Source organism: Crotalus tigris, unplaced genomic scaffold, assembly GCF_016545835.1.
Source record: "Crotalus tigris isolate CLP2741 ecotype Arizona unplaced genomic scaffold, ASM1654583v1 scf7180000024461.5605484, whole genome shotgun sequence".
NCBI classification, from domain to species: Eukaryota; Metazoa; Chordata; class Lepidosauria; order Squamata; family Viperidae; genus Crotalus; species Crotalus tigris.
This window is the reverse complement of record NW_024100632.1, coordinates 152,265-165,378: the sequence shown is the minus strand read 5'-3', so window position 1 is coordinate 165,378 and position 13,114 is coordinate 152,265. Positions and strand designations below refer to the sequence as shown.

Sequence of the window (13,114 nt, the reverse complement as noted above, 5' to 3'; positions counted from 1 at the left end):
TGCAATTTTGACCTGTAAAACAATATTTTAATAAAAGCCTTCCTCATTTTGAGATCCAGTAGAATTGGTGAGCATTCCCCTTCTCCCCTTAGAATAAACACACACAAAAGTTGAAGGCCGGTTCCTCTCAACAAAACACAGTTTATTTGGCATCTAGATGGAATGTCTCTCACAGCATCTTGGAAAAAAAAAAAGATTAGTGTCCCTAAAGCCCGCCCTTCTCCACCCCTTCCCCGAAAAATCAAAATATTAAGAACATAAAATGTCACAGGGACCAACCTATTACAGTATCAAATTTCATTTCTATGTATCGTTCCGTGAAATATCAAAATCTTTTGATTTTTTTTCTCCCCCCTTTATTATTATTATTGGTTTTTGCACACATATGCCACAGTTCAATTCAGCCACAAACCGACACAACAGACTGACAAATTCAGCCAAAAATTGTCTTCCCGAACAAAATAAAAAGCAATGATTCGCTGATTGGCACACTCGCTCACACATACACACCCATCGCCCTTCCCAAACGTACACAAAATCGGGCATCCCCTTTGCTAGGCACACCCAGTGGGCCTTACCTTTGAGTCCAGATCTGTAGAGTTCCATGTTTGTTTGACCCCCAATGGCTGACCCCAGGTTTTCCAATTCTATCTTTCCTGCTACAGCCATGAAGGAAGAAGGGATTTTCAACAAGCTATTTGATTTTTTTTGGGGGGGGGGAATGAAAATAATGAACAGTGGAGGGACTAAACAAGCAAACAGTGGTTTCTCCACCAAATACTAGTGATTTACTTCACTTCTCATGATGCTTGGAAGTTGGACAATCCATCCTACTTCTTCTCTACCTGTACCAGTCTGGTTGAAATGAAATTTAGTCCATTTCTCATGATGCTCGGGAGTTGGACAATCCATCCTACTTCTTCTCTACCTGTACCAGTCTGGTTGACATGAAATTTAGTCCATTTCTCCTGATACTTGCAAGTTGGACAATCAATCCTACTTTTTCTCCACCTGTACCAGTTTAGTTGACATGAAATTTAGTCCATTTCTCCTGGTACTTGCAAGTTGGACAATCCCGTCTTCCTTCTTCCCTACCTGCACCCCCCTAGTTAAAATGTAATTGAGTCAATTTTCCTCCAATACTTGGAAATTGGACAATTGGATCCTCCTCCTTCTCCCTCTCCATGAACTTTAACCATGGCTCTCCAACGTCCGTGCCATCATCTTATCTCGTTTATTAGGATATCTGGCCCATTTGAGGGTGCAACAAACAAGGCAGATTCAACGCAGCAATGCTTTTCAAAAAAATATGTGCAGGCCAAACCACTAGGTTTTACTAAGGGGGGAGTCCTGACCTCTAAACTGCTAAGTGCCCTCAGGTAAAAGCAGAACAAAACAAGAAACCAAAAGTCACACCGAGAAAATGTCTTCTCTAGGAAGCTGACGTCAAATACCAAAGGACATTTTGTGAAATGAAGTTTGTTAAGATGGAAAAGGACCTTTTAAAGATTTGCTTTAGGGTAAGAAATGACAAGTGGGCATCAGCAAATTGACCGAGTGCGGTGTGTGAACCCTACCCCAACCATCTCTGTGGGAGGGTGCAGAAAGCATTTTAAAATTTTATTTCGACACTCACGCTGAAGTGGTGCAGAAGTGACAATGAACCAAAGAATAACCTGGTGCGTAATTGATTTCAAGGAAAAGATTTATATAGGCTAGAACTAGTGGTACTGTTATGTTTTGAAATGGCAAAGCCTTTATATATAAAAGGTTTGCCATTTCAAAACATAACAGTACCACTAATTCTAGCCTATTTTTTTCTCTCCAAATTCTTATCTTTTTACATGGACGTCTAGCCTGGCCATCAGTTTCCGATCCCGTGTCGCTCTTGGCTTTTGCTCAAGATCATCAACCAGTGGTTCTCCATCTTGGCAACTTTAAGAGCTGAGGACTTCGCAACTCCCAGAATTCCACGGGCTGGGCAACTCTGGGAGTCGAAGTCACCAGTTGCCGAGGTTGAAAAACGTTTATCATAAACTCTCAATCACCCAAGCCCATTCACACTCACATATATAAAACCAAAGAAGTCAGTACCTACAATGTATAAAACTGATGAGTGTGCTAAAAACACACAAAACCCGCTTTTTATTTCTTTCTTGTCTTTTCTTTTCTTCTTCCCATACTTCAGAAACACTCAGTACCTGCCCTGGATCCACAATTTTGACCCCAGACTTTTGGAAGGAGAGAAAATGCTGCTTAGTTACGAGGCTGAGAAAGCCGGGAGGCAGGAAAGGAAGTCAAGAGTGGGAGGGAGACAAATCCACAAGACTGTATCTTCCTCCAGTGTCCTGTGGCCATTTCCACGCTCCTCTGTCTAGCTCATTCTGGGCAAAATTGTTGTGGGCCACTCCAGACGTTGCCTAGTGCCTCTGAGGTTGGTGGGAAGACCCGTTTTTGAAACCAGACTTCCAAATCCTTGGGGCAAGAGCTAAGAGGTCAGGAAAGCAGAGTTGTGTTGTTCCACCTCAGCTGTATCTACCACAGCTTCCCAAGGGAAAGCAGGGTCTAGAGCGGTGTTTCTCAACCTTGACAATTTTAAGGCGTGTGGACTTCAACTCCCAGAATTCCACAGCCAGCATTGCTGGCTGTGGAATTCTGGGAGTTGAAGTCCACACGCCTTAAAATTGTCAAGGTTGAGAAACACTGCTCTAGAGGCAACGGCCTAGCCGCCCGATTGTGGTACCGTAAAATGAGATTCTAATGGATTTGTGATTGTTTGCAAGCCAGTTATCCCCAACCAACGTGAGCAGAATTGAGTTTCCCTTCTACTGAGTCACATCAAGGTCAATGAAGTCTACAACGAAGGGCGATCCCCGCCTTTCAAGGTTTCAGGGTGGAGGGTCTTCCCAAGCGATTGCTGGACATGTGGAAGATTAAATCGGTGGCCTTCTGCAAGGACACCTGGAGTGTTATTGGCCGAGCTAGAACTCTCTTCTAAAATGGCCCAAAAGCTAACCTACCATCAATATTACACTGGGATAGAGAGCAACTGCAGAAGGAGGAGGAGAAAAGGGATTGAAATGAGAAGGCACCCTGATATATTTAAGTATAGAACCATGAGTTGTGTTTCTCCTGTCCCTCTAGGCTTCCTGCCTTTCATAAGGCAACAGGAACACACAAATGAAGGACTGGAAGTAAGGTTTCTGCTAGCCAAACTGGGGCAGCTTACGTAGGAGGCAAGAGGCTAGCAATGGATCAAGAACTCCTTGGCTACAGTTGCAATCAACTCAGCATTTACAAGTTCTCAGCAAGATCCCTCGGTGGGGAAGGTGAGTGGAAGCTCTAGGGGGCAGACCCCTTGTGCCTTCCAGATGTCCTTCTCAGAGATTCAAGAACCACTGAGGGCATCCACCTTCACCCATCTCCAAACAGGTCCAAATCCCCAAACTCCCAAATATGCCAAGAGGATCAATGGGACAGTTTTCATTAAGGTTTGTGAGGCCACTGAGAGTCTGCACGATTTTTTTTTCTGACCCCAATGTCTCTTGTTAAAATATAAGGCGTTCGGATGAATCCTGCAGGATAAAGAAAGCTTGACATCTAACTATGGAGAATGAAAATAGCAAAATTAACAGGGAAAGAGCACATTGAAGGTGGACTGATTGGTCCAATCACATTGTTCCCCCCCACTCCCCTGGAAATTCTGTTATCCCCACACCAACTCAGTCCCCCAAAACCTCAACACCCCGATTTATAGTAGAGAAAGTCAGGAGGGGGAAATCTCATATACAAGTTCACTGAGTTTGAAAAGACCCAGTTAAGTATTAAACTGTGTTACGGCGAAGCAACCAGATTTGACTTGAACCTCGATGCTTACTTCCAGGAAATAAGCAAGCATTTGATCAATTCGTTGTGTTCTTCTTTGCAACCTGGACTGGAAGCCACGTGAAGATGAAGACTTGATAGACCCACTTGCCTGTCTCTTTCTCCTTGGGCTCACATTTCAAAGGATCAGATGGTCCTGTTCAGAAAGTCTTGTGTACTTGAAGATGAACCGAAGACTTAAAGCAAGAGAGTCAACAGCCAGCAGCCATATTCTGGAAGTTCCTAACGCCCTGGCATTACAGAAGTTCCTACACCGCGTGGTCTTTATCCTCCGTGATTTTACAGGGTAGCGAGATGGAGGATCCCCTTCCGCCCTCACCCCCAAAAATCTATCCATAATTTTCCTCCGCTTTAAAAAAAAGAAAAGAAATTAAAAACTCCACGTCTTCTGCTCTTTTTCCATAGAAAAACAAACAAAGAGTGTTTTTACAACTTGATTCTTCTTCTTCTTCTTCTTCTGAAGAGGAGAAGGTAAGAATGGAAAAAGGACTGTCCGGGCCGACGTGTTACAAGTCTAAACTCAAAGGAGAATCTGCAAAAAGCCAGACAGGGGAGTTTTATTTCTGAACTTCAGTCTGTGAATTCAGCATCCCCTCGTACATCGGACAGGCAAACAGTGGCCCGGCCTTTAAATGCTGGCTGGCTGGCAGTTAAGAGAGGGGGGGTGGGTCTCTTGTTTTGATTGTGTTTCCTTTATACCATGGTATTTTGAGAACAGTGGCTGTGGCGGTTGCCACCGAGGCTCTCCGAGAGCGTGCTTTCACTTAAAGGAGTGTCTGGTAAGACAAGGAGGGTGCTACTGTCCGCAGAGTTTTCAAGCTCCAAGGGGGACGGGCCGAGGGAAGGAGGAAGAGGTTCGTCGGGCAGCGGCAAAGAGGTGTCGGCGTTCCCTAAGGACAGCTGAGTGTTAGCCCCCATCTGAGAATGGACCCCGTCTAGGAAGGGAAAGGAAAGGACAAAAAAAAAAAAAAAAATCAAGCCCAAATCAATGCATTCCTGCCATTAGGTCATTAGCTGCTTCCAGATCATTACCGCTTACTTTGATAAGATTGGAATCCTGGGATTTATTTATTTATGAGACTTATATACCGCTTTAAGTGCAAGCACTCTCTAAGCGGTGTACACCAGTAAGCAATGTATATATATATATTTACATTGCCCCCAACAATCTGGGTCCTCATTTTACCTACCCCGGAAGGATTGCACGAGTCAGCCCCAGATACGTGGGTTTCAACTCCCCAGCCCGTAGCACCGTTGCTGAAATTTTGGCATTTCATCGGGGGGGGGGAGAGTGGTCTAAAGGAGAGCAGCTCAGGGTTGAAATGAGGGGTCCTTGGTCCTCCCTGAGCTTGGTTGATTTCTTGCAGATGTTTCATGACCCAACTAGGTCACATCATCAGTGCCAGATGGGAGTAGGGTTTGGAGGAGGAGGAGCAGCAGCAGCAGCAGCAGCAGCAAGATTATGGGGTCCTTGGTGTTCTCTGAGCTTGGTGGCTTTCTTGCAGACATTTCATTACTCAACCAGGTAACATCATCAGAGCTAGAAGAGAGTTGGACTTGGTCTCTGTTTATATATCTCACCAACATTGACAGGGCAAGCCACTAGAATATAAACAGGGAGTAAATCCCACTCCTTACTGGCACTGATGTCTAGGTAATGTCTGCAAGAAAGCCAAGCTCAGAGAGCACCAAGGACCTTGGAGTCGTCGTCGTCCTCCTCCTCCTCCCACTCCATTCTGCAAATCACATTCCCTTCTAGCACTGATCGTGTAACTTAGTTAGGTAATGAAATGTCTGCAAGAAAGCCACCAAGCTCAGAGAGCACCAAAGACCCCACAGCCCTCCTCCTCCACCACCACCACTCCGCAAACCCCACTCCTTTCTAGCACAGATGGAAGTTATCGAGTTCAGTAACGAAACATTTGCTAGAGAGCAGCCAAGCTCAGAGAGCACCAAAGACGTCCCATCACCCCTTTACTGAGACCTGAATGGGAAAGGCTGAAGACCAAGGTCAACAAGACAGCCTTGGGCAAGGATTCAGATAAAGATACCTGGCGGAGAACAGAGAATATTGTCTGGGCTGATGGACGCTTCGTAAGGTGGCGGTGGGTCGTCTGGGTGTTGAATGTCCGGGTATTTGTACGCGGTGTAGGGTGGAGGCGGGTCGTGGAAGTGGAAGGCCCCGCCTTCTCCGTCGTCAGAGAGGTGCAGTGGCGTGAGTCCGGTTCCAAAGCCATCTGGGCCGTAATCGAAGCCGGGCATCCTTCGGCCCAGGTTAAAGTGGTGCACTGTGAAAGGGGAGCAGGGATAGGAAAAGACCCGTGGACACCATCATCGTCACGGTTTCATCTTTTCATTCATTCTGCCCAAAGCATCCAGTTTAAAGCGGAATCGTGGAGCTTTTGCGCTTTGGCTTTAGGTCCCCCCCCCACCGCCCTATTTTAATCAGGTTTCTCCTGTGACAGTAGAAAGCTGCATGGGATTAAGAACGACAGGTGTTTTACCAGAACAGAGCTGGAAGGGACCTTGGAGGTCTTCTAGTCCAGCCCCTGCTGAAGCAGGAGAACCTATACCATCTGAAAGAAGGAAGGGAGGGAGGAAAGGAAAGGAAAGGAAAGAAGGGAAGGCAAGGGAAAGGAAAGGAAGGGAAGGCAAGGCAAAGCAAGGCAAGGCAAAGGAAAGGAAAGGAAAGGAAAGGAAAGGAAAGGAAAGGAAGGCAAGGGAAAGGAAAGGAAAGGAAAGGAAGGGAAGGGAAAGGAAGGCAAGGCAAGGGAAAGGCAAGGCAAGGGAAAGGAAAGGAAAGGAAAGGAAGGCAAGGGAAAGGAAAGGAAAGGAAAGGAAGGGAAGGGAAAGGCAAGGCAAGGGAAAGGAAAGGAAAGGAAGGCAAGGGAAAGGAAAGGAAAGGAAAGGAAAGGAAAGGAAAGGAAAGGAAGGCAAGGGAAAGGAAAGGAAAGGAAAGGAAAGGAAAGGAAAGGAAAGGAAAGGAAAGGAAAGGAAGGCAAGGCAAGGCAAGGCAAGGGAAAGGAAAGGAAAGGAAAGGAAAGAAAAGGAAAGGAAGGGAAAGGAAGGGAAGGGAAGGCAAGGGAAAGGAAAGGAAGGCAAGGCAAGGGAAGGCAAGGGAAGGGAAAGGAAAGGAAGGGAAGGGGAAGGGAAGGAAGGGAAAGGGAAGGAAGGGAAAGGAAAGGAAAGGAAAGGAAAGGAAAGGAAGGGAAAGGGAGGGGAAGGAAGGGAAAGGAAAGGAAAGGAAAGGAAAGGAAGGGAAGGGAAGGGAAGGGAAAGGAAGGGAAAGGAAAGGAAAGGAAAGGAAAGGAAAGGAAAGGAAAGGAAAGGAAAGGAAAGGAAAGGAAAAAAGCTGGCAGGGACTTTCCCGTGTGCCCTTCGGAGAAGGTGTGACCCACACTTACGGTTGGCTCCAATCAGGGACTCGATGCGCTCGCGGCGTCTCTGTCGCAGCCGGTGGACCATGAAGAGAAGGAGGGACAAAATGAGGAAGGAAGAGACGCAGCTGACGATCAGGCGCATGCCACTGGCCATGGAATCGAACAAACTGTTGCCGTCTGCAAGAGGGGAAGAGAGGGAAGACCACAACCTTGAGTTTTCATGCCTAAGGCAGGACTAGAATTCCCAGTCTCCTGGCGATTGGCCCAAAGTGACCCAACCAGCTTTCATGCTTCAAGTAGTACTAGAACTCAACATCTCTTGATGATTGGCCCGAAGTCTCCCAACCAGCTTTCATGGCTTAAGGCAGGACTAGAACTCACCAACACCCAGCTCCTGGCCTGGTGCCTTCACCACTAGACCAAACTGGCTCGCTTCTTATGTATATTTATTTATCCCGCTGGCCACATGACCATGGAAGCAACGCTGTCAGGCAACGCTGACTCCCTCAGCATTCGTTTCTTGTTAGTTTTTTTTTAACCCCGTCTATTTTATTGATTTTAGGTTTTAAAACGGCTAACACTGTGCATTTTACCCCTTTTATGCTCTTCATGACAGCGATAAAGATTGGATTTTGAGAGAAGGCAGACCTACCAGGATCTGAACAGGTAAATTTGCAGCATTCCTTGGGATCCTTTAGGTAATGCTGACAGCCCTGGGGTCGCTCGCACAAGGCTGCCACGCACATCTCCGGCTCGCCATTGTGACATGTGCAACTTAAGCAGGGGTCGTTCCCTTTAGGGGTGAAATTGTAGCCTTCGTCGACAATGTTATCTTTGATATCCACGCACGTCTGGCCTGGAACGGAGAGAGGGAGGGGAGGAAAAGCCATCTTTATTTATTTATTTATGAGACTTATATACCGCTTTAAGTGCAAGCACTCTCTAAGCGGTGTACACCAGTAAGCAATGTATATATATATTTACATTGCCCCCAACAATCTGGGTCCTCATTTTACCTACCCCGGAAGGATGAAAGGCTGAGTCAACCTTGAGCCGGTGAGATCTGAACCGCTGACCTGCTGAACACAGTCAGCTAAAGGGGCCTGCAGTACTGCACTCTAACTGCTGCGCCACCTCGGCTCTTTTTATTTTGGCCAATTCTCTTCAGAGGTGTTCCAAATTGGTCCAGCAGGGTTATCAACTGGGGGGAGGGAGGGGGGGAAGACTTACTTCTCTTGCAGAGAAAGGAGGATTTTTCGTAGCAGTTCTCAGCGTACCAGCTGTGAAAACCGTGGTGCCGGAGAATTGGGAAGTGAGAGCACTGGAATTGGGCACAGAGGATGTTTTCATTTTCAGAGAGAGATGTGCTGAACGTAGGGTTAGGAGGAAGAAATACTTCCGACGATCCTGGAATGACACAAAACACAGGAAGAGAGGATTGGGGTCACGCTCTGCGGTGCCATCCGTTTCGGGCGTATGCTGGAAAAAAAAAAAAAAGCTAAACAGATGGATCCAGGCTGCTTTGATTCGGTTTCTCACTTTCCTCATTGTGGTGGGAGAACGGCCAGAGTTGCACAGGTGGATGGATGGAAGGAAGGAAGGAAGGAAGGAAGGAAGGAAGGAAGGAAGGAAGGAAGGAAGGAAGGAAGGAAGGAAGGAAGGAAGGAAGGAAGGAAGGAAGGAAGGAAGGAAGGAAGGAATCTTTTGCAAGGAGCAAAGAGCTGGCTCAGCCAGGAATCTCTGATATGCAGTAAGAGAGCCAGGGTGGACCCTCCCTAACCTCCCACAGGATCTATTCCAGTGGTTCTCAACCTTTTTAATGCCGCAACCCCCAACCGGTCGTAAGTCGAGGACTACTCAACCGGTCGTAAGTCGAGGACTACTCAACTGGTGCAGCACCGTTTGCAGAATGGGACTTTTGGTGGGCTCAGCAGGGCAGAGACAGCCTGGACAATTCCTACTGGCTTTGGAAAGCCAATAGAATTAGACTCTATTCAAGAGAGTCTATTCTATTGGCTTTCAAAAGCCAATAGAAGGGAGGAGCACAGCTAAGGAAAAGGGGGAAAAAAATGGCGGACTGCATTGTTTGGCGACCCTCGTGAAATGGTCGTTCGACCCCAAATGGGGTCCCGACCCACAGGTTGAGAACCACTGATTTATTCAATAGTCATGCAGATTTGAGCTTTAATCTGGTTCCAGTCAATAGGCCAGAAACAATAAAGGAACTACTCTGAAGTAATTCCATGTGTTGTTCTTGGCTCTTAAGCCTGACACTGATTGATACCATTAGAGAGAATATTTGTAGCTCAGAGTTGAAATGAGGGGTGCCTGGTGCTCTCTGAGCTTGGTGGTTTTCTTGCAGACGTTTCATGACCCAACTAGGGAGCATCATCCGAGTTAGAAGGGAGTTACAAGCAGAGATCAAATCTCCCTCTCTTCCAGCACTGATGATGTTACTTAGTTGGGTCATGAAATGTCTTCAAGAAAACAATGATTTTCAAAGAGCACTAAGGACCCCGTAGTCGTCCTCCTTCTCTACTTCCGCCTCCATTCCGCACAGCCGACTCCCAGCACTGAAGATGTTATCTAGCTGGGTAATGAAATGCCTGCAACCAAGCTCAGAGAAAATCAAGGAACCCAATCAATGATACATTAGCTAGTTTGCATTTGGTTTCTGCGTTAGGAAACCCTTAGCGGGCAACATATTCTTATACCTACTTCCTGAAGTGTACACATTTTTATAACTCACTTCCCCTAAAGTTTATAGCTTCAGTTTTTTCCTGGGAATCTTGGGGCGTGTCTTCCCGTCCCTCAAAGCTAATACCAAGTTACTTAATGCTTTATGTAACAGAAATAGGACGTTGTTCACTATACGAGGAGACATACAAGTGTATTCAAATGGCAGGAACAAGGTTCTAATTTTAGTTTTAAGGAGCAGAAAAAGATCCAGATTTCTGAACTTACCTTTATAAGCAACTTCCCAGTGGCCTTCGAGGGAATTGTTTCGGTTGGTGATGACAAACTGGTACCCAACCCAAAACCTTCAGTTGGAAATTTAAGGGGGGGGGGAGACAAGTTGTAAAACTTCAATGACGATTAGACTGCATTGGAAAGTTGATGCAAATTTAAAAAACAAACAAACACGAGAAACAGGTTCGAAATGTGGCGAAATAAGCACCAAAGGTTCATTGTTATAGCCAGGGCTTTTTTTTTCTCACGGAACGCCCAGAACGGAGTTCCGGCATCTTTTTTGGGATGGAACCTTGTAGGGTAGGCAAGGCGGGTTGTATGCCGTGTGTGAGTTCCGGCACCTTTTTTTTTAAAAAAAAAAAAGAAAAAAAAGCACCGGTTATATCCAAACTCCCCTCTGGTGTAACAGAGGAGATAAATCTATTTGACCCACTGCTCAATGCTAAAAAAAACAACTTCAAGGGTAAGGAGGGCAAAATTAAACCTGTTTGAGGTTTGTGTCGAACCTGCCCCAACTTAAACCTCTAAACAGAAACAATCCTTGGCTCCGTTTCTAGACAAACTATTGTTTATTAGAGATCAAATGTTTTGCAGGATTGCAAAGCCAGGACTGAGAATCATACGCCAAAATTCCCAAGTTCTATTTTTTCCCTCCCTAAAATATCTCTCTTTGCCCACCCCAATGTAACCAATCAGGTTCATGCAAGGTGTTTTTTTAGGTGGCCCCCTCCTTCTTCCAGCTGGGTGGACCTTGAGGCAGCATCTCCTGGAGGAGATACAGCATCTACTTCCGTTTCCCCAAGCATTCCCCCCTTCATTCCCTCTTCCCACCATTCATGACAGTCTGTCACCACATAGCAGCGAAGCACAAGCAAGCATAAGGTGGCAGCTGACAAAATGAACAGAAGGACGAGGGGGGACAGGATAGTAGCGTTCCAATATCTCAGGGGCTGCCCCAGAGAAGAGGGAGTCAAGCTCTTCTCCAAAACGCCAGAAGGCAGGACAAGAAGCAACGGGTGGAAACTAATCAAGGAGAGAAGCAACCTGGAACTAAGGAGAAACTTCTTGACAGTTGGAACAATGAACCAGTGGAACAACCTGCCTCCAGAAGCGGTGAATGCTCCAACACTGGAAGTCTTTAAGAAGAGACGGGACAGCCACCTGTCTGAAATGGTATAGGGTTTCCTGCCTGAGCAGGGGGTTGGACTAGATGACCTCCAAGCTCCCTTCCAACTTTATTATTAGTATTATTAATTTGATGTTGACAAACAGGACGCAGGCAATGACAAGAGCAGCTCTGGAAGTCAACCTCAACCTCTCCAAGGGAACCCTGGAATTCCTCTCCATGGGATGAAACACACCCATCCCAAATCCAAAAGAAGAAGCGAGGTGTTTCTCCCCCCCCCAAAAAAAACCAAAATGCTGAATGTGACGCCGTGCAAACTCACCGGCGTTGATCCTTCCGGCCAAAGGTCTTCTCCTCAGAGTCCCACTCTTGCTGCAGAATAAACTTCAGCTCCTGGTCGGTGGTGAAGGTAGCCAAGGACGCATTCACCTTCTGACACGTTTGTATGGCATCCCAGTAGTTCTCTCCATTTAGGTACACCCTGTAGCAACTGGCGGTGCCCTCGTAGTGGTGCCAGCCTGATGGGCATTTCCCTAGGAAACATGAAAGAGAGAAGGGAAAACAATTCCCCACCCAGTTAGGACCTCAACACGTCCAAGAGAAAAACAAAGCATGTTTTTAGCCGTTCCTAAAGACCTCGGGCCAGAATTTCTCAACCGTGGCCACTTTAAGATGGGTCGACTTCCACTTCAACACGCCGGCTGGGGAATTCTGGGAGTTGTCCACCCACCTTAACGCTGCCAAACCTGAGAAGCGCTGCATTAGGCTTAGTTCAAATCTAGCCAAGAAAGAGATTTAGAAGAAAGCTTTTCCTGTACGCAACATCATTCTAAAACTGCCTATATTAAAAAAAAAAAAACCTATCGTGCCTGAAATGAAAAGGTCTAGACCAGTGGTTCTCAACCTTTTTAATGCCACGACCCCCAACCAGTCGTAAGTCGAGGACTACTCAACCGGTCGTAAGTCGAGGACTACTCAACTGGTGCAGCACCGTTTGCAGAAGGGGACTTTTGGCAGGCTCGGCAGGGCAGAGACGGCCTGGACAATTCCTATTGGCTTTTGAAAGCCAATAGAATTAGACTCTATTCAAGAGAGTCTATTCTATTGGCTTTCAAAAGCCAATAGAATAAAAGGGAGGAGCACAGCTAAGGAAAAGGGGGGAAAAATGGCGGACTGCATTGTTTGGCGACCCCCGTGAAATGGTCGTTCGACCCCAAATGGGTCCCGACCCACAGGTTGAGAACCACTGGTCTAGATTTAAAATGCAAAACATGCAGATTCTATTTGGAATTATCTCTGACAAGGCAAGGCTGCCAGACACGACCACCCATCTTATCGTTCCTGGCTAATCAAAACCAGCCTTTCGTTTCTGTGCACCAATATTGCTGGTTTAATTGCAGGCAAGGCCCCGCCGGATCACGATGTACAGCAACCAAGAGAGCTGCTGACCCTCGGCAGAGTCAAGCATCGAACCTGGATGGATGGAGGGATCAATGGTTTGATTCAATTACCTTTCCGTGTGTCTATTTTTTTTTTAAATGCAAGGTTCTTTTTAAGCAACACCACCCCTATCCAAATGGATTTTTTTTTTATTTTTAAATCGTTGGCCTTCGGGTTGAGTCTCCATTCAGAATCCAGAGCAGCTTCTACATCCGTGATTCCATTACCCTTTCCTTCTCCCTACTGTTCTGCCTCCGCTAATCGGATTGAGGCGGATGTTCTCGTTTGAAGACATTTTCTGCTTATTTTAGGC

At 46.4% G+C, this 13,114-nt stretch overlaps 1 protein-coding gene across 2 annotated transcripts in view; it reads right to left on the bottom strand.

The window, feature by feature from the left end:
- Window positions 1–3,520: 3,520 nt before the first annotated feature.
- Window positions 3,521–13,114, bottom strand: part of DGCR2 (DiGeorge syndrome critical region gene 2) — a 32,408-nt gene continuing 22,814 nt past the window's right edge. For both annotated transcript variants that reach the window (XM_039332482.1, XM_039332483.1), the window contains 7 exons: window positions 11,684–11,894; window positions 10,230–10,306; window positions 8,496–8,672; window positions 7,918–8,121; window positions 7,290–7,442; window positions 5,937–6,173; window positions 3,521–4,820 (listed from right to left, as the gene is read on the bottom strand). In XM_039332482.1, the coding sequence (XP_039188416.1) occupies window positions 4,579–4,820; window positions 5,937–6,173; window positions 7,290–7,442; window positions 7,918–8,121; window positions 8,496–8,672; window positions 10,230–10,306; window positions 11,684–11,894 (1,301 nt within the window). In that variant the 3' untranslated portion in view covers window positions 3,521–4,578. The remainder of the gene's footprint in view (window positions 4,821–5,936; window positions 6,174–7,289; window positions 7,443–7,917; window positions 8,122–8,495; window positions 8,673–10,229; window positions 10,307–11,683; window positions 11,895–13,114) is intronic.